General features: G+C 42.0%; 1 protein-coding gene and 1 non-coding gene across 2 annotated transcripts in view; one reads left to right on the forward strand and one right to left on the reverse strand.

Annotated features, from left to right (window-relative positions):
- TPH2 (tryptophan hydroxylase 2) overlaps positions 1–26,528 on the reverse strand; it is a 95,346-nt gene that overhangs the window by 24,532 nt on the left and 44,286 nt on the right. The window contains exon 8 of the mRNA XM_032854782.1: positions 14,434–14,560. Within this exon, the coding sequence (XP_032710673.1) occupies positions 14,434–14,560 (127 nt within the window). The remainder of the gene's footprint in view (positions 1–14,433; positions 14,561–26,528) is intronic.
- On the forward strand, positions 3,071–3,177 carry LOC116866472. Its single transcript, XR_004382404.1, has one exon. It is a non-coding gene; the product is annotated as a U6 spliceosomal RNA (small nuclear RNA).

Genomic DNA, 26,528 nt, shown 5'->3' on the forward strand with positions numbered 1-26,528 from the left:
GGAGGCCTCCTCCATCTCCAGGGAGAAGCCTGACATCTTTTGCTGGAAGGCCTTACCATTATTATTTATGGTTAAAATGCTTTACGTTGCAAAGTGGCATGCTACCTCCATCTATAACCCCTTTGTGATATAAACTGCATAGTCTGCATTTCGGAAGGGAAAACCTGAGTTGTTGCAAAGTAGAGAATTACTCAAGGTCACACGGGGGTCCTTTCCACCCTTGAGTCTTACCGATATGGCCACCTTGATATCTAAGTGTACAGTCACATCAAATATGCTAGCTAGCAGGAATTGAACACCCGGCCCTGGGCTAAAGCAGCTTGCAATGCATTAGTCCTCAACAGCTCTGCAAGACTCAATCGTATTTCTATTCTCACTTTAAAAGATGAAGAAACGAGGGCACAGAAAGTTTAATTAACTTATCCAATGTTGCCCAGCAAACCAGTGACGGAGCCTGGATGTGAACCTAGGTGATCTGACCCTAAAGCTTGCACCCTGAATTACCCACTCACAGGACAGCCTCGCTAGCAGGTCCCTAAGGTGCACTGGCTCAAGGAAGACCACATAGTGTTGTACGGGGTGGGGTTCACTCTATTTTATTCCAGCTTTTCCTTGTGCTCCCTACCAGAATGCTTCTCTGAGATGGAGCACTAAGGAGAAGGATACTGATGACTTTACACAAAAAGAATAATAGGAGGGATGAATATGGATTAGATAAAAGTAGCCCTTACTGATAGGTCAACCTAATGCAGAGTCAGAAAATGAAGATTAAAATATGGAGGGAGGGGCTCCTGGGTGGCTCAGTCAGTTAAGCGTCTGCCTTCGGCTCAGGTCATGATCCCAGGGTCCTGGGATCGAGCCCCACATCAGGCTCCTTGCTCAGCAGGGAGCCTGCTTCTCCCTCTCCCTCTGCTTGCCTGCCTGCAACTCCCCCTGCTTGTGCTCTGTTTCTCACTATCTCTCCCTGTGTGTCAAATAAATAAAACATTTTTTTAAATATGGAAGGAAACCAATTTTTAGTTAAAAAGTCAAATCTGCTAACTTTTTTCTCCGACATAAAAGAAAAAGGAAAAGCCAACAAAGCACATTAGTGACAGAGGATGTCTACCAAAATATTCTGTAACTTACCTGAGTGAAAAGTCATAAGCCCCATATTTCCAGAGTACTTCCAATTTATTCTTGCTTCTGGAGATGTAAAAGATACAGTCTCTCCTGACAGCACAGGTGTTTGATAAATGGAGGAACACCTTGTTGCTCCCTTTTCCGAAGGCATGACTCCCTTTCCTAAGTTCTTATTTGGCGTGGCAAAATGACTTCGGAAAAACCAGAAGGCTATATACCCAGTGTTAACAGCAGTGATCGCTGCTCTGATATTACAAACGATCTGTAGACTCTCTCCCTTCCTTATCCATTTTTTAACATTCTTTTTCCTACAGTGAATATATGTCACTTTTGTCAGAAGGAAGAGAAACAAAGAGTTTTTGTAAAGACTTTTTCATAAAGGAGTCCCCAAGTCACCCTACCTCAGCCCTCCCTTCATCGCCAAAGGAATGATTGTTTACGGACACTATAAAGGATAGACTGGCAGGCCCTGAAAACAAGGATGAAGCCCCATGGGTGATTTATTCTAGCATTTCTTACTTACACCCACTGTGGATTTAAACCCTCAAATGACAGCATTTCCTTCTCTGGGAAACCTTTCCCCACTAGGAAATCCACTCATCAGAAATATTCCAGAAATGCCCATCTTTACAGTGACAAGCATATAAAACTCTAAGCAAATTACAAGATTTCTATGAAGGAAACAAAGAGATTTTTAATCACCATGTGTTCAGTCTCACGTCGTGTTTCCATTCATTGTGGTGGCTCATAATGTACAGTAATACATTTTACATCTACTAAATGCATTCTGGGTTTTTATATCACAGTTCAGAAGAATAGCTTCGAAAATCCTTTTGACTCTTTTATTTGAAAACTACATTTGTGGAATGGGGTAATTAAATTCCTATAGTTTGATATAATATTACCTCTGCTATTCTAGCTCATTAAAAAAAAAAAAAATCCCAACCATCTTCTTCCTGCTTTTGCTAGAAATAGAATTACACCACAGATATTTCTGTTAATACAAGTCTAAGACTTTAAGAGCCTACTCCATTGTAGTTAAACCAGAAAACTCCCTCTTTTGTACATCTTTATGAAAATTAAAATGACTGCAGAAATCTTCTGTGCTTGATGAATGCATACTAGCTTACTTTGAGGAGAAAAAGAAAGAAGGGTTCAATGTCAGGGTTTTTGAATCACAGGAAGAAGTTTTCTCTAGATGAAGAGCTGGAGGATTTAGGGCCTTAAAATGACTCTAAAATTAGGAAATCAATAATACAGAACCTTTGGTGCAGTGGGATTTCTTGGGTAAAGGTAGGATCAACTACCCTCATATCTGAGTATGACGTAGATAACCGCATGGGGTATACATCACAGAAGTATTTCATTTCATTTGTTCCTCATTCAGTTTCAGGTGGTAGGAGAGTATCCTCACTTTAAAGAAGACATTGGAGGCATGAAGTGGTGATGTAATTTGTCCCGGAATACAAGTTTAGGAAGTAACCAAGCTGGTACTCTTAGCAAGAAGACAAGAGAGAGGGGCGCCTGGGTAGCTCAGTCTGCCAAGTGTCTGCCTTCAGCTCAGGTCATGATCCCAGGGTCCTGGGATCGAGTCCCACGTTGGGCTCCCTGCTCAGCGGGGAGCTGTCTTCTCCCTCTCCCTTCTGCTTGTGCTCTCTCTCACTATCTCTGTCACCATCTGTCTTTCTCTCTCTCTCTCTCAAATAAATAAATAAAATATTAAAAGAAGAAGGAGAAGGAGAAGACAAGAGATAACAAATGTTGACAAGGAGGTGAAGACAACAGGACTCTTTTGCCCTGTTAGGAATGTAAATTTGTACAGCCACTATGGAAAGTAGTTTGGAGTTTCCGCAAAAAGTAAAAAACGGAGCTACCTTATGATTGAACAGTCCTACTTCTGAATACATATCCAAAAGGAATGAAAATAGGCTATTAAAAAAGATATCTAGTGCTCACTTCAGCAGCACGTGTACTAAAATTGGGACAATAAAGAGAAGATTAGCATGGCCCCTGCACAAGGATGACATGTGAGAAAGATATCTATGCCCCCATGCCTACTGCATTATTCAAAATAGCCAAGATACAGAAACAACCTAAGTGCCCATCGATGGATAAATGCACAGAGATGTGGTATTCAACAGAACGTGACTCAGCCCTGAGGAAGAAGAGAATTCTGCCATTTGCGAGAACATGGATGGACCTGGAGGGCATTATTCTAAGTGAAATAAGTCAGAGAAAGAAGAAAACAGTAAGATCTCACTTACATATGGAATATAAAAAAGTGAAACTCATAGGAACAGAGACTAGAATGGTGGTTACCAGGGGCTAAGGAGTGAGGGAGAGGAAGAGGGCTTGCTCAAAGGGTACAAATCTCCAGATAGAAGATGAAAAAGTTCTGGGATCTTAATGTCCAGCATGAACATTAGAGTTAAGAATACTGAATTACATACTTGGAAGTCGCTAAGCGAATACATCATCACAAGAAAAAGAGATGGTAATTATGTGATATGACACAGGCATCAGCTAACTATTCACTCACATTGCGATACAGAAGTATATCAAGTTAGCACACTACACACCTTAAACTTCCACAATGTTCTATGTCAATCATATCTCAATAAAGCTGGAAAAAGAAAAAAAAAAAACTGGCACTCAGCCCCACAGAGACTAACTTTGGGTTCAGGCCCTTTCCATCACATCATACCACACCACACACTGCCCATCAGACACCCCAAAAGCAGCTTCATCAAGTGCTGAGGGACTCCAGCCGCTGGCTTGCGGTGCTCCTGCCCAGATAAAATTAAGTGGGCTCCGCACAAACTCAGCCCACAGACAGAATGAACTGCTACCAAAGCAACTCTATGTGAATGAGTCTCCAAATATCTAAAGTCGGTAGTTGGGCTTGTTTCCCCCTCATCTGCAGTTATGCAATGGCTCTCTGAAGCCCCTAGAATACAGTTTTAAATGATAAATGAAAGACTGGGGTTGCAAAAATATACAACTATTCTAGATTGCAAATCAATTTGTTTTTAACCATAGCGAACAATGTAGAGCTCGCTGGGTTGTTTTTTTTTTTTAACATTTTATTTATTTGAGAAAGAGACAGTTAGAGGGAATACAAGCAGGGGGATTGGGAGAGGAGAAGCAGACTTCCTATTGAGCAGGGAGCCCGATGCAGGGCTCAATCCCAGAACCCTGGGATCATGACCTGAGCTGAAGTCAGACAATGACTGAGCCATCCGGGCGTCCCTAGAGCTCACTTTTTAATTCCAAATTACAGTGGTGTCCTCATGATAATATAAATAGATGGCAATCCCCTCATAATGGCAAGGATGAATATATAACATACACAGAGAGAAAATAACCTTCCCAGTTCCCAGAAGAGAGCTATAGTCAGAAGGAAGCGTGCCCAGGCAAAAGAACACCAAGGGAAAACGCTCAAAAAGTTAAGTTTTATGGGGCCAGCCAAAGAAATACAGTGTTCCTACAAGGTGTTACAATTTTTCTATATGCATAGACATGGAAGTGAAAGTAATGAGTTGGGATAGATACTATTAGCTTTTAATTAAGTTACTCTTAGAAATAACATACACACACTGGTCATCTGCCCAAACATCTCAATTAAGAATGTATAAAAGTGCATTCCTTCCAGCTTTTTGTCAGCTCTGTATCAAATGATCCAAACAGCTGAACTAGTTCAAAGACTCTACATGGAAGAAATAAGCCTGGGGCTTATTTCAAGCTTTCCGTAGAGATACTGAAATGGTCATTTTTAATGTCATCCATTTTCAGAAACAACTAGAACTGGGCATAAGTCTCTTAAAAGCATATATAAGTTTCCCCCTCCCAGCCAGGTAGTCAAAGACTAGATACCAGGAAACAAGCTAATGTCCTCTCGCAGGTAGGAAAATATTAATTAGCAATTCATAAACTAAGGTTACCTTTACAAGTGCACTTCTAGTATGAATTACAGTCGATTATTAGTTTAAGACCAACTGTACATTTCATTACCACTCTCAGCATGAGAAAGTCCTGGTTGTAACTGGAAATTCAAACACACTTGATTCATGACCATCAAAAGCCCCAATCAATGAAAACTCTTTTACTTGGAACAAATAAATTATTTCTTTTGATAAAGTACAACAGAACCTTATATTATTAATTTCCTGACAATCCTATTCTGGGGGAAAAAAAAATTAAGTTGGTGACCAGTTCTCTGTTCACAGTGAATTCTACCCTTTCAAAAATCATTCTAGACCTGTATCTCCTAAACTCTGATCCTTGGAATATTAAAAGCTTAGGATGCTAATATGCGTTCCATAAAGAGACTTCTGTGGGGCAGCTGGGTGGTTCAGGGGGTTAAGCCACTGCCTTTAGCTCAGATCATGATCTCATGGTCCTGGGACCAAGCCCCGCATCAGACTCTCTGCTCAGCAGGAAGCCTGCTCCTCCCCCCCTACCGTCCACCACCCCCCAATGCCACCTGCCTCTCTGCCTACTTGTGATCTCTGTCAAATAGATAAATAAAATCTTAAAGAGAGAGAGACGTCTGCAACCATATAATATATTTCCTTAATTCTCAAGTTCACTGTTTTCACATTTTAACATTTCCAAAATGGAGCTTCATCTTACAATGTTAAAAACTGTTAACTAAATCTGTTTTCCCCTTAGAAGAAAAAAACTATTAAATTAAGGGTATATTTTATAACCAATGACCTCTTAAAATGGATGAAACATGGTAAGTTTGGAGAAATAATTTTTTTATTACCTGTAAAGATTCACCCTGCACATTACCACATTAAAGTCTCTGAAAAGTCCTACACTCTACAAAGAAAGCGGTTTTCTTGGTTTGACTCAATGTCTCCCAAACGTATTTACCCATAGATCCCTTCTTTTCTAGAACTCATAACATTTCCTGAGACTAATGTTCTGGGAACACATTCTGGGAAAGACCACTGATTCTTTTATTACCCTTGGCCAAGACTCTTTGCTCATCAGCTTTCCAAGACCCAGTGACAGGAACCTTCAATCTAAAGTGAAGGTAAACGTGTTTCAGGGTCGACAGAACTGAATGGATGACCCAAAACTCTCTGTAGAGAGAACATTCCAACTAGGCCAGAGGCCGATTTATTCTACTTGGAAACATCTGTGGTGTATTCATACTGATTGCTTTCTCCACAAATGATGCACAGCTTTGTCTGTTTTGAATGCCTTTATGACGTGAGAAATGAATAGACAGAATTGAAGCCATCTGCGTGGTAGCATGGGATGCACCATAGGATGGGATGCACCATTGGGTGAGAGACATCCCTGCACCTTGCCCAACATTTGGAAGGAAGAGAAACCGTTATTTTTCCAGAACCGGTTCCTAAATTTACTTCATCAGCAAGTTACTGTTTGTGCATGCCCATAAAATTGAATAAATTAAGTCATATGGCCACAGAGCAGGCAGCAGGATAGTTTGAGCACAGACACTCAAAAAAATGGAACCAATGACATGGCTCTAACTGATGCAAGCGTGCAACTTTAGGCCCATACCAAGTCTTAAAGAAATGCATCTCCTTCCACACAATATTTATCTGCCAATACCCTATTTATCTAGTTTGTAGAAAAAGTATTGAAATATGGAAACAGGACTGGAAGATTACCATGTGCCTTTTGAAAGACAGACTCAAGCACTGTCTAACAGGCCCACCTGTCTAGAAGGCCAACTGATTCTCTTGGACTAGTAGCATTGACATTGCATGGGATCTTGTCAGAAACGCCAGATTTCAGGACCCATTCCAGACCTACTTGATCAGAATCTGCCTCTTTGCAAGATCCGTAGGTTATTTTATAGACATTATGGTTTGAGCAGCATTTTCTGACTTCCCGATTACGACTCATTGGGGCCCGGATGTTGTGAAGCTAGATGTTCACTTGCGAAGATGGCTAAACGGCAAGTTATTTTTGTCTACTAGACATGCAAATGCTTTCTGTCCAGTAGGAAAGACACCCTTAAGGTTATGGGGGGGAGGTGCTGCCCTGTAGAATATAAACCATTTTGCACCTATTCCAGAATTCTCCTTTGGTGAAGACATGATCTCAGCCCCCCAATTTATCATCCTGCTTTTCCCTCATTAATGAGCTAAATAAACCTTTGACACGTGCTCCGCACACACTCATGACAAGCATGCTTGTAACTGTTGACAGTTTAATTCAAACCCAATCATCTCTTGACAGAGAAGGAATACTTATCTCCAGTGAACACCGCAACAGCCACCCTTTCTTGGGAAAAATCGTCAGCAAACAGTAATTAAGAACATCCGCTCTGACAGAGAGATGAATCTAGCAAGGGTTTGTCCCTCAAGGATGGTAGGTTTAATGTATAATCTAACTTCAGATACAAGGGCTGGCAACTGAGAGCCTATAGTTCTGTTCGGCCTTGCAGACATGGTGTGCAGCTGAAGAACATTTTGTTTTGTTTTTAATTTTTGGATCTGAAGGCCTTTAGGTGTAATATGTATTCTCCGGTTCTCCACAGGCTCCTATCCTCCTTATTATCGTGTATCAGGCTGTTTCACACATGTTTGCTACCTAGCTGGCCCCTGAAGGCATAGAAGTTTACACCCCTTAAAGAAGGCACTAATCTATTAAATCCATTTAAGCCAGCACTACGGTGGGAAATGGCTTGCCTGGAAATCATAGCACACTCGAAGGAGCCCTTATTGGGAATATTTTTGCATATCTATCATATGCAGACCCTGGACAGCTATGACAAGTATAAAAAGAGTGCAGCTGCCAGAACCAGTGGCCTTATTCATTATCCACCGGAGGGCAAATTATTTACAGGTATAACAATGCATTTGACATGACTTTTTTTTTTAATATTTTATTTATTTATTTGACAGAGATAGATCACAAGTAGGCAGAGAGGCAGGCAGAGAGAGAGAGGAAGAAGCAGGCTCCCTGCTGAGCAGAGAGCCTGATGCGGGGCTCGATCCCAGGACCCTGAGATCATGACCCGAGCCGAAGGCAGAGGCTTAACCCTCTGAGCCACCCAGGTGCCCCATAACAATGCATTTGAAATACATTTACTAAGCATCATCATCAATTTCTCCAGATACAGAAGAGTTTCATTTAAATGGCTCTCCAAGCATAGAAACCACTGCTCGCAGAAACAGCAGAGATAGCTTCATTCTCAACACTGAGCATTACGGAAATGTCAAAATAAATATCGTGCAGAAATACAGCAAGAAGAAGCACTCTAGTGATAGGCAATAGCCGGGTCCCTCTGAAACCAAACCCAGGAGTCCAAAAGCGGCTCTGACAAGACAGAGTATAGTGGGGCCAATCCGTCCTAGTGGACGTTGCTTTCTTCCTTGGATGGACTTGTTGACAGCACATCACAGAAAGTTCTCAAGCATCTGCCTTCACAGGCGTGATTCCCCGTTTTATAAGCACTTAAATTCACTCAACAAGGAAAAGCAGGCACTACCTAAACAGAGTCATTAATAATATAAATCTCACCTAAAGGGAAAGAATAATATGGGCTGTCTCATTGTGCTGCATAAATACTGATTTCCGTGGTTTTCCATTTGTCCTCTCTATGGATTTTTCTCCTTTGGTACATCTCATCTCTCATTTTATTCCAGTACTTCTTCAGGGGACTTAATGGGAACAACTTTGAGGAAATCAGCTAGTAACACCTCCTTTCTCATCTGGACAGCTATGAGGCCTCGCCAACCATCACCATCCCCCCACCACTGGACTTTCCACACTTCCCAGCAAGGCCTTAGTTAGCTCTTGATCTCTTAGTCTTTGTACTTGGGTCACTAAACTGGGCTTTTAGCTACAGTATATGGCTTGAGGGTCATTAATATACAGCTATCAGATAGGTTATTTATCTCAGGGTTTACTTTGCAATTGCCTGGCTGGAATCTGTGTTTTCTTTCAAAACCACCTTCCAGTAGTTTTCCGTTCACTTTGTTTTTCGCTGAGAGACGGGATGTGGTTTCAGAATTCAAGAGGAGTTTTAGTAGCGTTTCAGGGAAAATCTCCCTAGCCTCCTCACCTTGTGAATTTCCCTTCCGGACTCCCCACATCACACAGAATAAAGCTTTCCAAATTTCTCTTCAGCCTGCGAACCGCTTTTCAAAGTAAATGGGCAGTCTCTAACACTGGAAGGAACTGGAGGAACCGGAACTGCAAAGGAACGAGAGGAACTGCAAGGCTTGGGAGAGGCAGGAACTCCCCGGGAGTGGGGGTGGGGACCGCTCAGACAATACGGGCAAAAGAGGAATGAGCGGATCAGGCAGAACTGTGATGAGCACACACACCACCCCCAACTCTCCCCTGCGTTTAAAAGAGATTCAGAATCTTTTGTGTTAAGGTCTTTTACAAGTTCATACACACTTGGGTCCGTTTGTTTGTTTGTTTGCTTGTTTGTTTTAACTGCCAAAGTTACTGTAAGATTCCAGGCAGGCTGGCTCCCTTGGGGGACACTTGATCCTCCTTAACCTGTCACCAGTTACTTTTTTGTGTTGTTATTTTTTTTAAGATTTTATTTATTTATTTGACAGAGAGATAGAGACATCACAAGGAGAGAGGCAGGCAGAGAGAGAGGGGAAGCAGGCTCCCCACCCAGCAGAGAGCCCATTGTAGGGCTTGATCCCAGGACCCCGAGATCATGACCCCAGCGGAAGGCAGAGGCTCAACCCACTGAGCCACCCAGGAGCTCCACCAGTTACTTCTTACATACAAATGAATCTGTCTGCTGGCCCCTGCTCCCAATTCTGGATCCTAGTCTCCACCACTGAACTCAGAACTCAAACACATTCCTAAGGTTCACCTTAAATCCACTGCTGCATAGCTCTCTTAATAACAGCTGGGGGTGCCTTGGTGGCTCAGTTGGTTGGGCATCTGACTCTGGATTTTGGCTCAGGTCATGATCTCAGGGTCACAGAATCAAACCCCATGCCGAGCTCCACGCTCAACTCAGAGTCTGCTTGAGATTCTCTCTCCTCCTCTGCCTCTGCCCCTCCCCCTGCTAGCACTCTCTTAATTAATTAGTTAATTAAATCTTAAAAAGAAAAAAGCTGACACTGACTCTGGGTTTTCCATATTTTTGTGTACAAGGTCATGTGTTCCTTGATGCAAGTACTACCTTTTTGTCCTTTTTCTATTCCTACCTCATGGTACCTAGGGCTCTTTAGCCATTTATAGACTAACCATTGATTGGTTTTTCAGAGATGCAGGTATATTCCAGGAAGAAGGCAATGAAAAAACAGAGAGAGAGAGAGAGAGAGAGAGAGAGAGACATGATTAATGACCTAATGATCTCTAACAGATGGAAGCATTTTTGGCTGTGGGAGCTAGGGCAATCCATAGCCAATGGTACTGGAATTATGCTAAGGAATTTAAGTTCCAAAAGAAAACTTACTCATACTACAAATGTAGTGGTCCTAGCAGAACAGGTTTCAAGATACAAGTGTTTGTTTTTTCTTGCCAGTGTAAGAAATAGAAACAAAAAATAATGCCCCCCCAAAGTTGTCCTGCCCTCATCCCTAGAATATATTCTCTTTCCATATATAGTTAAGAATACAGACCTTGGGGGTGCCTGGGTGGCTCACTGGGTTAAAGCCTCTGCCTTCGGCTCAGGTCATGATGCCAGGGTCCTGGGATCAAGCCCCAAATTGGGCTCTCTGTTCCACAGGGAACCTGCTTCTTCCTCTCTCTCTCTCTCTGCCTGCCTCTCTGCCTACTTGTGATCTCTGTCTGTCAAATAAATAAATAAAATCTAAAAAAAAAAAAAAGAAAGAAAGAAAACGGACCTTGAAATGCGGAGGTAATTGTAAATTATCCAAGGGTGGGGGGGGGGGGCTAATCTAATCACATAAGTCCTTAAAAGCAAAAAACCTTTCCCAACCTTAGCCAGTGAAGAAAGATGTGACAGTGGAAGAAAGATCAGAGAGATGCAACATGGGTGGCTTGAAGACAGAGGAAGAGGGCCACGAGCCAAGGAATGCAGACCTCTAGATGCTGAGAGAAGCAAAGAAACAGATTCCCCCTGAGGGCCCCCAGAGAGGAACCCAGCCCTGCTCACACCTTAATTGTAGCTCAGACTTCTAAGCTTATGAAACAGTAATATAACAAATTTGTGATGTTTTAAGTCACCTATAATTTGTTAATGGTAGTGATAGAAAATTAATACAAAAGGCAATCCTCGTTTTCAGCATGGCCCTGTAAAGTGGTGAGTGGGAATTTACCGCCAGACCCCCAAACCAGAGAGATGTCTTACTCTGGCTGAAACTGTCCCTTCAGGCCCCTTTCCCCCTTTGCCACTTGGCTGACTTGGTCATCTTTCAAGATTCTGCACCAACTTTCTCTCCTGTGAAAAGTTTTAGTTTTACCGATATAGGCTATAAATTTCCCAGATGTGAGGCCCATGTTATATTCTTGGTGAATGTTAGTTTAAATGATGGACTTAAGTATCATTTGATGGAGTGTAAAAATAAGGCCCAGTAAAACTACTTTCTTGTCACTGCTTTTACGAAAGGAATAAGATCCCTTGCTAGGACCCACCTACATTCACATCCATGAAGTCCTACCTTATTCCTTCTCCTCTCTTTGGACGGACACACACACACACACACACACACACACAGAGCCTGGCAGAGTTGAATCCCAGTAACTGTTCAGAGTCAGATAAGTAAAGAATACATGTATCCCTGATGACAAACTGTCAGGGGTCAAAGACTGAAATCAGAAAGTTGCAAGGGAAATTTCTAAGGCATGGAAAAGTTTCTTAAAATGTGGAGATTAAAGACAGAGTTAAAGTTTGAGAATGAAATAACAGAACTCAGCAGTATGCTGGTTTTAAAATATGTCTACAAATACTCCGACACTCCTTTCTTCAAAAGGTGGAAACTAATTTCCCTCCCCTTGAATATGGGCTAGAGGGAGTCCCTTCTCATGAACACAGTATGGATGACATGAACAACATGTGATCACGTCACAGAAAGTCATTACAACTTCCTTCCCTCGATCTCTCTCTTCTCTTCCCCACCCCCGACCCCCTCATTACTTGCTCTAGAGGAAGTGATTTGTCAATGGCCACATGAGTGAACTGGCTTGGCAGAAGATTCCTAAATCTTCAGACAACTGCAGACCCAGCTTACATCTTTTTTTTTTTTTTAAGATTTTTATTTCTTTATTTGACAAAGAGAGAGAGAGGAGAAAGCAAGCACAAGCAGGGGGAGCAGCCAGCAGGGAAGAAGGAGGTTCCCTGCTGAGCAAGGAGCCTGATATGGGGCTCGATCTCAGGACCCTGGGATCATGACCTGAGCCAAAGGCAGAAGCTTAACGGACCGAGCCACCCAGGCACCACCTACCCCCCGTCAACCAGCCCACATCTTGACAGAAACCACTGGATGAGTCCCTGAGCCAGAACCACTCAGTTAAGTTGCTTTCAAATTTCCAAACACAGAGACTATGAGATAATAAATGTTCACTGTTTCCAGCCACTAAGTTTTAGAGTTATTTGTTATGCAGTAATAGATAGCCAATATACATGAGACACAATCCCTTGGGCAGAGGTTGCAAATTGGAAGTCAAGATCCTGATTCAGTCTGCAAATATATTTTCCTCAGCTCATCATGTTTTTTATGAGCCAAAATTTAAAAATCATTTAAATTCATTTAGAAATCTAGATTTCCAGTCTCTCTCAAAGATGTGGAAATCTGGCAACACAAAGGCCTGAGCGCTGGTCTGGCAGCTGTGAGTGAGAACTGAGGACCGGCCTTCTGCTATCGGCTCTCCCAAGCTCCCCGGAGCCCCCACTAACCCCGTTAGCTATTCATCTCTATGCCACCAACACTAACAACATGGCTTTTGTACTGCTCTTTCTCTTGTATTAGAAAAACATTTCTCATTTCTTATACCTCTGAAAAAACTAGGAAGCAAAAGATAAACTGAAAGGACTTATGTGTCTTAAGAAATCTGGGAGAACAGGGGTGCCCAGGTGGCTCAATTGGTTAAGCATCTGACTTTGGCTCAGGTCATGATCTCGGGGTCCTGGGAGCAAGCCCCATATTGGGCTCTCTGCTCAGTGGGAAGCCTGCTTCTCCTTACCTCCCCCTCACTCATACGTGCTCTCTCTCTCATATAAATAATAAAATCTTTAAAATTAAAAAAAAAAAAAAGAAAGAAGTCTAGGAGAACACTTACTTCTCGGTGGGAGAGAAGAATCTCCCGCACGCCTAATATGCCATGACTGAACGTCTGTGTCAAATACACACAACTTAAGATTCTAGAAGCTTTGTTCATTAGGCAAATGGACTGGCCCCCATAAATGCATTGGGGGAAGCAGCTCTTTCTCACCTTGGGCTCTTTGAAATGGGGTGAAGGTAAGGATGATGAGTTTGCTAGACTTGGCTTTGAGCATCTTAAAAGAAGCCACCAACAGGACACTTCTCCTTTCATATTGTTTGTTGTTGAGAACATGAGAGCTATCAAATCTTCTGGTGTTGTACTAACAGTAATTGCTTAGCTTCAACTTCTTATAGCTGACTCACATCATGTCTGACCACATCCGGATTGACTAATCAGAAATAACTTCAAGCACAACCCCTGCTTTTCCATAAATGCATATATTATTTTTCCTGATGTCTCTAGAAAATAAACACTGAACTAGAACAAGAGTCAACGAATTTCAGCACACAAGCCAAATCTGGCCCACTGCTGGCTCTAATAAATAAAGTTTTATTGGAACACAGCCACACTCGTTCATTTCCATGTTGTCCGCAGCTGCTTTTGCCCCATGGTGACTGAACTAAGTGTTATGACAGAGACCTTATGACCTGCAAGACTAAATTTCACCATCTAGAGACAATTACATGGCTCAGTCAGTTAAGCATCTGCCTTCAGCTCAGGTCATGATCCCAGGGTCCTGGGATGGAACCCCCAATTGGGCTCCCTGCTCAGAGGGGAGTCTGTTTCTCCCTCTGCCTGCCGCTCCCCCTGATGGCATACACACTCACTCTCTCTCTCTGACAAATTAATAAATAAAATCCTCAAAAAAAATTTAATATGTAGCTAATCTTTGAACAAGAAGGATAAAATACAAATATTTTGATAGTTAATATCAAATAATTTTGATAGTTAAGCTAAGAACACATTTTTCTTCAAAGGAACACAACACGGGAAACAGTGAAGTCACCATACCCTCTCCGGAATATTTGCCTTCTAATTCCTTGTCAATAACTCTAAAGCTTGCTTTACCTTACAAAGAGACATAAATAAGACAGTGTTTTAAATTGAAAATGAACTCACGGTGGCTAGTTTCTGAACATCTTCATCAGATGCTCCCAGAGAGGCCAGGCCTATTTCTTGTGAAAACTGAGCAAACTTAGGATCCGCAAGTAGTGGAACATGTCCCAGGAGTTCGTGACATGTGTCTCTGACAAGAAAAACATTGTAAAAAAGTATTATACGAAAGGCTTTAAACTATCACCGGTAGAACAAGCTTAAAATCCTAACTGTAACCTGGATATTATAATTAATCACTGTGACCAAATTTCATCAAGTCTAAGACTTCTTTTATCACCTTTCAACAGCTCTGACACCCAGACGCACCTCACAATCCATGACATCTTCAATTATATGATACCCAATATTTATAATAAATAACAGCAACTATTTTCAAGGGCTTACCATATGTCGACCACACGGTAAGTTGGGTTTTTTTTTAAGATTTTATAAGAGAGAGAGAGCATGATTGGGGAGGAGAGGGACAAGCAGACTCCCTGCCAAGCAGGGAGCCCAATGCAGGGCTCGACCTCAGGACCCTGGGATCATGACCGGAGCTGAAGGCAGACAACCAACCAGCTGAGCCACCCAGGCACCCCACTGTAAGTGTTTTATGACATACACTATCCCTCGTAATCCTCAAGAGAAACTTAGGAAATTTAAGTACTTTAATAGTGCAAGATCCTATAAGAAGGGGTGGGCAATCTACAGTCACAGGACAAATCAGGCCCACCACCCGTTTATAAGTAAAGTTCATCGGAATACAGCCATAGCCTTTTTATTTATGTACTATCTAGGACTCTCTTTAACTAAAACTGCAGGGTTGAATAGCTGTGACTAAGACCATATGGCCGGCAGAACCTAAAATATTTACTAGCTCGCCCTGTGGTGATCAAGCCAAAATTTGAATCCAGCTTCTGGTGACTCAAAACTGTCGCTTTTAACGCTGAAGTTGCACAGCCTGCCGTGTTACACTTTGCAGACACTGGCAAACAGCGGAGGATCATGTCATCACCATCAAAGTGCCTTTCCCATCAAAGAGTTATCTGCCCATAACACAAGCAACTCCCTCGAACCTGCCCAGTGGAAAACCCTCCCAGTCCTCTGCTTTGGTTAGCCTGAACTAGGAAACAACAGACACTGAGATCTGCTCTCATTTGCCCGTGCTTCTATTTGGAGCCAAATGATTAGGCAAAGACAGGTATGTGTCACAGGGAAGCAAGGCAGATGCCTTCCTGAGTCATTGCCATGAATCACAAAGTGTTCCCTGATCCTGAGCTATATTGGAATGAATGCCCCTATGATTCTCTGGGAATGGATCAAGAAGCTGCAATATTTTATTTTCCTGGCAAAAAGTAATTAGCCAGGTAGAATTTGAAAGATGTTTCCTAACTTCACCTGGGCTCCTCTCAAGTGTTTCACTTCAAGTAGATGCTAGAATATACATGCCAGGGGCTGCCACTATGATTAAAAGTATGAAGTGTGCAGGGTGGTTCTGTGGTTGAAGCAAATGAATGGTGGTCAAAGGCACAAGATCGATGCCCACATACAACAGATGGTATTACTCAGTCTAAACATCTTGTTCCCACCACTCAAACCACATCCACAGCCTGGGCCAGCCACTTCACAGGCACATCGGGTGGAACGGGTAGCCAAATGAGAACGTGGAGACAGGACGCTAAAAGAAATTCCCAACATATTCCCTGTCAACTGTGTGCCAATAGCTTTCTTTTTACACAAGACTGAATGCATGGAAGAAAACACATGCTTGTTGCTCTCCAATCCTATTACTTAAGGCAGAGATTCAGACTCATTTAATTTTAGGGTAAAAAGAAAATTTAAATATTATCTGAGTCCTTCCTATTAAAGATAGACAGGAAGAAAGAAAGAAAGAGAGCTAACATATTCTGAGCACTTATTATGGGCTGGGTACTGTACTAAATGTTCTCATATCATATCAGTAATTTATCCTTATCTACAAAGAAGTCTTACGATTCCCGTTTGATAGATGAGGAAACTATAATTCAGTAATGTAAGCATCTTTCCAAGGTCACACTCTTAATAAGAGACAGACAAGATTCGAAATCAATTTCCTCTGACTTAAAGCTGTGCTCTTCCTCTCCATTGTTTTAACTAGCAGATGTGGAGAAAATGGGAAGGGATAGGTCAGGGGGTGCTGCTTACATTGTAGGGAGATGGTTTAACGAAGCTGGTCAGCACAAGTGAAAATGTAGTCCGTACGTTACAAGTCTCTTTTCCTGCTACTCAGTGGCCCTCAATCTTTTAAATTACTTGAGCAGTATTTTTAAAAATACCAGTGACCGGGTCCCATGTAAAACCAATTCAATCTGACTCTCAGGGACAGACCAGAGCATCTATATTGTTTCCAGAGCTCTGAGGGTGCTAATAAGACACAGCCAAGGTAGAGACTCACTGTCATAACAGATGATACTAGGAGCTCTCCTAGCAGGCTTCAAACAGCAAGGAACTGGAACGGAAGCCAAAGGTGATTCTGTAATTTCGAGCTGCCCAAATTTAATTCCACTGAAATTACATCAGAATCCTGGGGCATAATGAAAGGTGGTGAAAGAAAGTTCACTAGATAGCTCATTACTCTTCCGTGTGCATTTGATTCAGTGAAAGCATCTAATACTCTATGCTGGGAGTGGACCCCGTCGATGCACTCCTGTGATGAGTTTTTTAAAAGGCCGTGCAGTCCGCACTGATGTTGGGATCACGATCAAGTGGCCCACCATGGATAAATTTGAATACCTCCATTGTAGCCTATAATGTAAATACTAAAGCACCCCTACCCATCCAGGCAGAAAATATGACAATGATCATTCCAAAATTAGACCAGATGTCAAACTTTAGGGAAACACTGAAGATGGCATAAAGAAAGTAAGTAAGCAGAAACTAAAATAGCAGGTATTGTGACCAAAACATATAGAACGCTTGCTATGAGCCAGGCAGTGTGCTAAGGGCTTCGTCGTGCGAGTGCGAGACAGGTCACAGCTACCGTGGCAGTGCATTCAGGGTGCAATACCGGATTTACTTTTGAGCTTGTCAAATCCTTGAGGAAGGCTGCTGCACACAGTCTTATATCTACCTAGGTACTAATGGAATTCGAAAACGTACAGGTAGAGGGAAAAGAGAAAAGGTGGCAGTCAAAAAGGAAAAAAGAAGGAAAAGATCCAAAGACATTAAGGGGTTCATTCTCTGGAATAAAAAAGGGAGCTATCACCTAGATTTTAAGTCAAGGTGTCATTATCTGAAACCTGTAACTCACAGCCAACCTAAGAAGGTTTAATAGCATCCCAATGATAAGGTAATCCAACTATTCGTGGGAGAGGATGAAAGAAAGGAATTTGAAAGAATGAAATCATGCAATATGGCAGAATATACTGTTTTGTTAAGAATGAAAGTCTCGGGGTGTCTGGATGGCTCAGACAGTTAAGCATCCAACTCGATTTTGGCTCACATCTTGAATTCAGGGCAATGAAATCAAACCCCATCCCCGGCTCCATGTTCAGTAGGGAATCTGCTTGAGGTTCTCTCTCCTCTCTCTCTCTCTGCCCCTTCCCTCACTTCCGCCCATGCTTGCACTCTCTCTCTCTCTCTCTAAAATAAATAGGTAAATCCAAAAAAAAAAAAAAAAGAGGGCGCCTGGATGGCTCAGTGGGTTAAGCCTCTGCCTTCGGCTCAGGTCATGATCTCAGGGTCCTGGGATCAAGCCTCGCATCAGGCTCTCTGCTCAGCAGGGAGCCTGCTTCCCTCTACCCCCCTCTCTCTGCCTGCCTCTCTGTCTACTTGTGAGCTCTCTCTGTCAAATAAATAAATAAAATCTTTAAAAAAAAAATTACTGATGGAATAGGAAGGATGCCGTTCACCCTGTTATAAGTAGAAATGAGAGCATCTCACTAGTTGTGTCCTCTTCTCAGCTCCATGTCCCTGCAGAGACCCTAAAAACCACCACTCAGGCTCAGCAAGTGTGTGTGCACGGCGTGGACAGTGAGCCCGCCTCTCATGGAGCCAAGGCTTTAAACGCCTGTATTTCAAGACCAGAAGCAAGGTTATTGTCTTTTATGACTGGTGAAGCCGTCTCAGAAATAAACTCTATCCCAGAGTCTTTGGCTTAGACATGGGATGTAGACAAAGGAAACTGAAGTGCCAAGAAACCCTTCAACCAAACAGCAAAGAAAGATGTTTAATGTTACTAACAAAAGCAATTACTTAACTTCAGTAAGTCTCAACAGTTTCTCTGACAAGAAGCTGGAGTTGATTCTGACTCAGAGACTGAAAGAGGCTCCAGACTTTTGGGACTCTGAAGGAAAAAGGCTGAGTCTTTTCTCCAACCTTTGTATCAGTCAGGTTCTGGTGGGCTGAAATCACGCGGTTTCGCCCTATTTTACAAAGCACAGCTGTTATTATGTCCCGCATATAAAGTAGTTCACGATCCCTCTGTGGGTTGTGTCGTCCACAGCTGGGACCCCTGAGTACCTAATTATGAACAGGTTTCCAAGGTGAGTCCACAACTATTGCCTTATCACACCAGATCACTCTTAAAAGATTCAATTATTTGGCTATAATTGCACCTGTCAGCACATGCTGCCTCCAATCTCTACATCGGCAAACTTTTCTCTTTTTAACTCGCATCCCTTTGATGCATTTTCGCCTGAATAATGCTTTCAGAAGCCTTTTCACAAAAGCGCTCTGTTCACTGGAAATGTAGGACCTTTCAAAACTGTTAACACTGTAAAACATCATGTCTCCTTTTGAGGAAAAAAAAAAAAGAAAGAAAGAAAAAGAAAAGCTAGAGCTGATATCAGACTCTAAACTTTTGCTGCTCTAAATTGGAATCTTTTCTGATAAGCCCTGTTAGGAGGATTTTAAAGCCTGCTGAAATGGGCCCACAGAAGGGCCTGGGCAAAATGCCTGCGGGGAAATCTTAAATCATTCTAAGAAAGTTGCGATCATCTTGCTGTGGGGAAATAAGGGTCCTGGTTGTTAAGTTCACATTCAAAATGAGTCTGGCATTTTTTCTCCTCTTATCAGTTTTCAAAGCTGACTCCTCACGCTACATGTTGAACAACTCCGTTTTATTTCTGCTGTAAATTAAAGCCTTTAAGAAGCGGTGAGCCAGCATCCGACATTGGCTTCTTATCCCAAATCAGTGCATCTGTCTTTTAAATCATATTTCTATAGGTTTTGTTTGTTCTAAATGACACAGAAGCCAACACAGTAGCTAAACCATGAAGAGAAGGAAAGCAAGACGAGCGGCAGGGGTGGGGAGTTCGCACGGGTGAAAAGAAGCAGGAGGAAGAGCTGGGAGGCAAAATCGGATATCTCTTTCAGCTTTCACACAACATTTGGTGGGTGAGTGCAAGTATCTGGGATAACACTCCGGGACGCACTGAGAAGGGGGTGACTTGGTTTGTTTTCACGGCACCAAGGAGATGATAATGGGAATTAATTTGGTATTGAGGCAATTTTTCTTCAGTGCTTGCCTTGGACCCATATACAGAGTTACTTTGGTTTAGATTTAAAATAGCATACTGCAAAATCTGGCCCAGATAAAATTCTAGACAGCCCTTATGATCACTCCCTCTTCTATCTCTATCACCGTGCAGATAAATAGATATGTGGCCCTCTTTCTAAGAAGCTGAGCACTTAGATATCGTCCTGAAGGAAATCTTCTTGATTTTTTTCCCTCTAGGAATCATATGGAAGGCCACCAGTGTTACTTTCCTTCACTACAATTCTTTTGAGACTGACAGAAGATACTGTAGTGATCTTTCTTGAAATTTCCTTCAAGAAGCATTTATCATATGCCTATTGTACCAAGCACTATGTTAGGAAACGATACGTAAAAGTAAATAAGACATAATCCTAGAATAACTCTTAGCAGAGTCACGTTATGGTTCCATAAAAGGGCAAACAGCAAATACTAACTTTCCTGATCCAGGGAGAGACATACTTTCTAGCTCTTATAAGTCCCATAAAAGGGCTGCAAGGGAAACCATGGCTATGTCTCTAGTTCCCTTATCATATCAGATAGTTCTTATTTCTGGAATAAATAAGAGATTTTTAATTCTTTCCCTGACGCCTCCCAAATCACACTAAAGATTAAGGATGCAATATAACAGAATGGTTCAAAGTCTATCTGAAGTCAGATCCAAGTCCATGTTCCATATTCTGCACAGGCAAAGGACTTAGACAAGTTCTGTGCAAAAGGACTTTCTTCATCGATGGAAATATTTTATCTCTGCATTGTCCATTATGGTAGCTCTTTGGCACATGTGACTCCCGGACCCTGGAAATGTGGCTTGCACTACTGAGAAACTACATTTATAGTGAATTTGATTTTAATTAATAAATTTAAATAGCCACATCTCTACCATATTGGACAGCACAGATGTCTTGTTTTCTCATCTTTGGAATGGAAATTACATGGGTCCCTATCACATGGAGGTTTTTTGTTTTTTGTGGTTTTTTTTTGAAGAAATTAGATTTTATCTTTTTTTTTAAGATTTTATTTATTTATTTGACAGAGAGAGAGACAGCAAGAGAGGGAACAAAAGCAGGGGAATTGGGAGAGGGAGAAGCAGGCTTCCTGCTGAGCAGGGAGCCCAATGCAGGGCTTGATCTCAGGACTCTGGGATCATGACCTGAGCTGAAGGCATATACTTAATGACTGAGCCACCCGGTGCCCCTCTCATGGAGTTCTTAAACAATGTAGTAAGATAACACATTGAAAACATCAGTTCCCAACAAGTTATGTATTATTCATCATATTGCATTAAATTATACTTACACCAACATCTATTTTGTACTTCAGTAAGGTTGCCCTTTTGGAAGATATTTTCTCACTTAAACAAGAACTTGTAATCTTCTCCAGGACAGATGTCATGCCATGGTCATCTTTGGATGCCTGACACATAATAGATGCCCAATTTAACTGTCATTTAACCCAACCAAACAAAGCAGGGATGATGGAACTCCATGGCTTCATAAAGAGGTAAATCCAAGTGCATCCCAAGTACAGTTTTCCTAGCATCAGGGCAACAGACTAGGTCTGGGTTTTGCTATATCCTAGTTGTGTGACCATAAGGAAATTACCTGACTGCCTTGAACTATGGATTTGCCGCCTGTTAAATGGTAACAGTCCTGCCTACCTCATAAAGATGAGTGGAACGATGCCAGCCCAACAGAACATGTGTGGAAGAGGTCGGATCCCTCCTTCCTTCTCTTTTGCGGTATCTTCTGTACCTGTCAACAGACGTAATTCTCTGCCCAGCAGTGAAGACGTCTGACCACTGGTTGCCTCTTCCTTGCCTAAAATTCAATCACTTTAAATGTCTTCTTCTAAACTTGCAATTTAAAAATACAAATATTCCCGGAAAAAAAAAATTCTCCCAGGTCATCTCAGTCTTCCACACCTGAAGGCACAGAAATGGGCTCCCCCTGACTACACAGCACTGAGGGAATGAGAACTGTGATTCGGGTGCGGCATTAATTTCTAGATGATGAGCACCACATAAGGAAGGCAAACTTTGGAGGGTGGAGGTGGGAAAGGGATCCTGCTTTGAATCTGCAAATATATACGTATTTATATCCGAAAGCTTTACCCCCAGTCACGGTGGGTAACAGCCTAGAAGAACAGAAACAGCCCCAGCAGGCACTTAGATATAAGCTTGGTTTCAAAATGCACAGGTTTTAAATAATGTATAGTGCTTTTTTTTTTTTTTTTTTTTTTTTTTTTCCCATAGAATATCTATTGTTAGAGTGCTTGGGGCTCTTGAGACAAAAGGCCCTGTAAAAAGTCTTGGGGGTTATTTCTGTTTTTAGGCACCTTACAAAACGAGACACAATTTTATGATTGAAAACTCAGGAGTCCAGGTCTAGGAACATACGTGGCCTTGTAACTAGGTTGGAATTTTATGAGGTCCATCAGCCTCCTCATGAATTTAAGAGGAACCAAGAAAGAGTGGACCTATTTGGTATTTATATAAACCTTTTTTTCTCTCTGCAGAGATCAAAGCATTATTTCATTATCCCTCACACAGAGAGGTTAAGTGGCTTGCCGACAGTCACACTGAGAGCTGATAGCAGGGCCTGGATTTCCAGCAAGCAGCGCACAGGTCCTTCTGCCTGAGGACATGGACACAGCAGCCTCCTATCTACATTTCTACCCTGCAGAGAGGAGCTAGCCTCTTTTTCCCAGTGAAAGAGGAGATGCCTCCTCTTGATAAATAGGGCAGGTTCCGCCCCTGTGAAGATCAAAGGAGAAGGAGGGCTTCTAACAAAGACTGGTAGGGGGACCAAATTCTAGATGGGACCTGCATAGCTCTAAACCACCCGAGAGACACAGACAGGGCTTAGGGTTCTAGCAAAGCAAGGGCCACCAAATTAAACGAAGGGTGTTACTGTTGACTCTCTTACATAACATTTGTAAATTAGAAAAACCAAGAAAGAAGCTATTCAACTTCACACGTAACAGGTTTTGAGTTTTCCTGTTTAATGGTACCCTTTAACATGGAATAGTGGCCAATCTCACAGTCGCGGACACCGACTACTTGAGTTTAAATCCTGACTTCCTTGCTCCCCACCAGCTGGGTGACCTTGGGCAAGTTGCTTAACCTTTCTGGGCCTCGGTTTCCTCATCCATAAACTCAGAATAATAACAGCAACAGCTCCTCAGAGCGTTGTTGTATTAAATGAGTTCAATCCATATACAACACTGAAAATTGTGCCTCGTCCATAATAGTCAATAAATACATACTTGTTGTTAAGAGAAAAAAAAATACTGTTGTCACTTCTGCTCTACCGATATTGTTGTTGAAGTTATCTATTAGTCTAGAAGGGACGACAATACTTTAGGTCTTAGGGCCTCTGTCTAACGTCTTAACTGGCCCAGGTAGAGCCCAAACCAAACGTCTCCTGAGGGGGATGATAGCTGCTGTGCTGAGGGTGTGAGCTCTGGGTTAAAACTCAGGAAAAGGAAGCCAGATGGGATCGGCTCTCTGAGAGCCTGCCATCCTCTGAGACTGGCTAATCCTTATGCTTCTCTGCAATCTCGAATGGCAGCAATGAGAATAGAGCGCAGAGGAGGCCAGGTTGCCAGGCAGGGAGCTCGGGGCTGCGCCCATGTGTCCTCTGGGAAAGAGCAAGTTGAAGCTAAACTGAGCTCATAGGAATGAAGGTTAAACTCTCTAAAGTTCTAGTTTATCGTCCCAGTGCCGCAGTAAGACCTTACCCAGACTTGCCTTCAGCGAGGCCAGATATTAAAAACACCTGAGCGGTGTCTGGGTGGCTCAGTCGTTAAGCATCTGCCTTTGCTTTGGCTCAGGTCATGATCTGCGAGTCCTAGAATCGAGCCCCACACCACGTTCCCTGCTCAGCGGGGAGCCTGCTTCTCCCTCTCCCTCTGCCCCTGCTTGTGTTCCCTCTCTCACTGTGTCTCTCTCTGTCAAATAAATAAATAAAATCTTTTTAAAAAAATAATTTTTTTAAAAAAAAGTAAAAACACCCGAGACAGTCAGGGCTTACGTCAGACAAATCCACATGCCCAGAATCTCTCAGATGGCAGCAAGGAAGGAAAACTGAGACTGGAAAGATCCTCTTTTTCCTCTCATTACAGACCTAGTGAGAGGCATCTGTTAGATCACGAGAGGGGCAGCCAAATTTTCTTATAAATGTGGAAGCCTACATCTTTACCTGCTGATATTATTACTTAACAAATGAGGATTCATGTCTGAACCACAAGAAAATAAATGACATTTTCTGCCAGTTTTAGGGAGGGTTCTGTTCTAATAAGCAAGGGCTAAATATAAAATCCATTTACTTAGAAACAGATGAAAAATACTGTCAGAAATAATTCACTTTTATTTTTCTTGTAAAATTAAAACGCAGCACCAATTATAAGAAAAATCACCTGAAGGCAAAGCCTGTTTTTAAACTTTAAAACAGTTATATTTAAAAATAACATTAATCGCCCCTAAAATGTTCAACGGCAACAAGAAAGAATTTCTTTAATGCGAATGCATTCAGTGGTATTACGGCAACAGACGTTGCAATATTAGTCAGTGGTGTCACAAATTATTTCCTAATGGTGGAAGTTTGCCCTTCGATTTGAAAAGTGACATACCAGGAAAGAGCAGAAGAAAATAAACCCCCATCACTCTGTGCTGAATAATCAATCATGCCAACAGAGCTTGGAATCAGGGACTCCCCAACTAAAGAAGATTATACTATGTTGAGCCAAGTGTATTTTTGTTACTATATGTCAAGCCCAACATCAGAAAATAAAATAGAATGAATATTTTTAAACGTTTTCACTGAAACATTGTTTAAAGGGATTCCTGGTGCAGGATCACATTATTACTCTAGCAAGGGTTCTTCTGGAAAGACAGATATTGTACAGGCTTGACCTCAAAAAACTGACCTCAAAGAATGTAGGTTTCTATTTAGAATTCCTGGTTGCTTCTCCCTGAGCAATAGACAATGGGGGAAGGCCTGTGCTACGGATGTGTATTTCACCACTGCCCTGGGCAAACTTTAGAGTTTCAAAGGACACCCAGTGCAGAACCATGAGGAATCTGGCCACCTCCATCCAGAAATCTAGATCACAGTAGATTTGGCCTATATTGAGAAGAACAAAACCAGATTATATAGGAAAATATATATTTTTTATATATATTTTTATATATAAATATATAATATTTATAAATATATATAATTATATTATTATTATATTATAAAAATATATAATATATATTAAAATATATATATTATATATATGATATTATATATATGTATATATATATGATGAATGCCTTAGAAAATAGGGTCTGCTTGCCCTACCCTTCTTCATTCCTAAGATTTCAGTCAATCCACACAGCTTCTGAAGGAAAGCATAAAATTTGGCCCCAGGAGAATAGAACAGTTTTCTTCAGCTATATATCTCATTAGCAAGCTCTGTGTTTCTAAGATACCACTGGGCATTGGGACTATAGAAGGCACTGGAAATCATATACACAAGTACATGTGCACAGGCAAATTCAGTTAGCAGGTGCTCAACCTCTACCTTGCACAAAACACATTCAAGAAATCTGTAGGAACTATGAAGAATAGAGACCACAAACCCCTTCAAAGGAAAGGCCCAGGGAAAAAAAGGCAAAAGACTTAAAGCAGAAATAGGGAGAGGGGAACATAGACCACATCTGAAAATCCAAAACACCTTCTGGAAACCAGAAGCCTGACGTCAGAGACCAAACCAGAGAGGGAGGGACAGGTCCCTCCCTACAACTTGTTTCTCTTCCCAGTATGCTTCCTAAATTGACTCACCACCAGTCCAGCAAGAAGCTTTGAGAGACAAATCCAGAGATGCCACTACCTCTCTGGTCCATACTCCTCTCTGGGAGAGGGGTACCCACTCATACCAGATGTGGACGACACACCCGTGCACATGGCTGCCCCTGGGGGGCCTGCATCAGTGCTTGCCAGAAGGTGTCAATCTCAGCGAACTTCTTAATGCAGTAATTTAGGTATTAGTTCAAACAGAATTTAGAACATGTTACAGAATGACGTTCTTGTTAAAGCTAGGGCCATGAGCTTCCCTGCCTTTTAAGTGGGACAATATTTAGGATTAGTTACCCAAAGGGGAGAAAATATACATTTTCAGCACCCTGAAAAGTGCAGTTTCATTCCTTCTTTCTCTCTCTCCCTCTCTCGTTCTTTCCCTCCTTCCCTCCCTTACTCTTTTTCTCTCTTTTGACTAAGGGGGAGATAGGGACAACTTGCACATTTCCTTTTGTCCCTCTTCTTCAGCTTCACAATGAATAATCACCTTCTTATTCTGAAACCATCTTTATCCCAAAACAAAATAGAGGAGCAGAATAGGTTGCCCCTTACTGGGCACTATGGAGGAGAGGACTCACAGGCCTCACAGCTACCGTTGCTGCCCATAATCCCACCAGCAAAAGTTCAGGATTTTACCTGACAACACTGAATGTGCAAAAATGCCTTAATCCTGGAAAGGTGTCCAGATCAGTCCCTGAAATCAGAGTAAAGCTACTGGGGAGAGTGGAGGGCACTCTCCACTGCAGCCTTTCAGAAAG

Source organism: Lontra canadensis, unplaced genomic scaffold (assembly GCF_010015895.1).
Source record: "Lontra canadensis isolate GAN:19392208 unplaced genomic scaffold, GSC_riverotter_1.0 scaffold9, whole genome shotgun sequence".
Taxonomy (NCBI): domain Eukaryota; kingdom Metazoa; phylum Chordata; class Mammalia; order Carnivora; family Mustelidae; genus Lontra; species Lontra canadensis.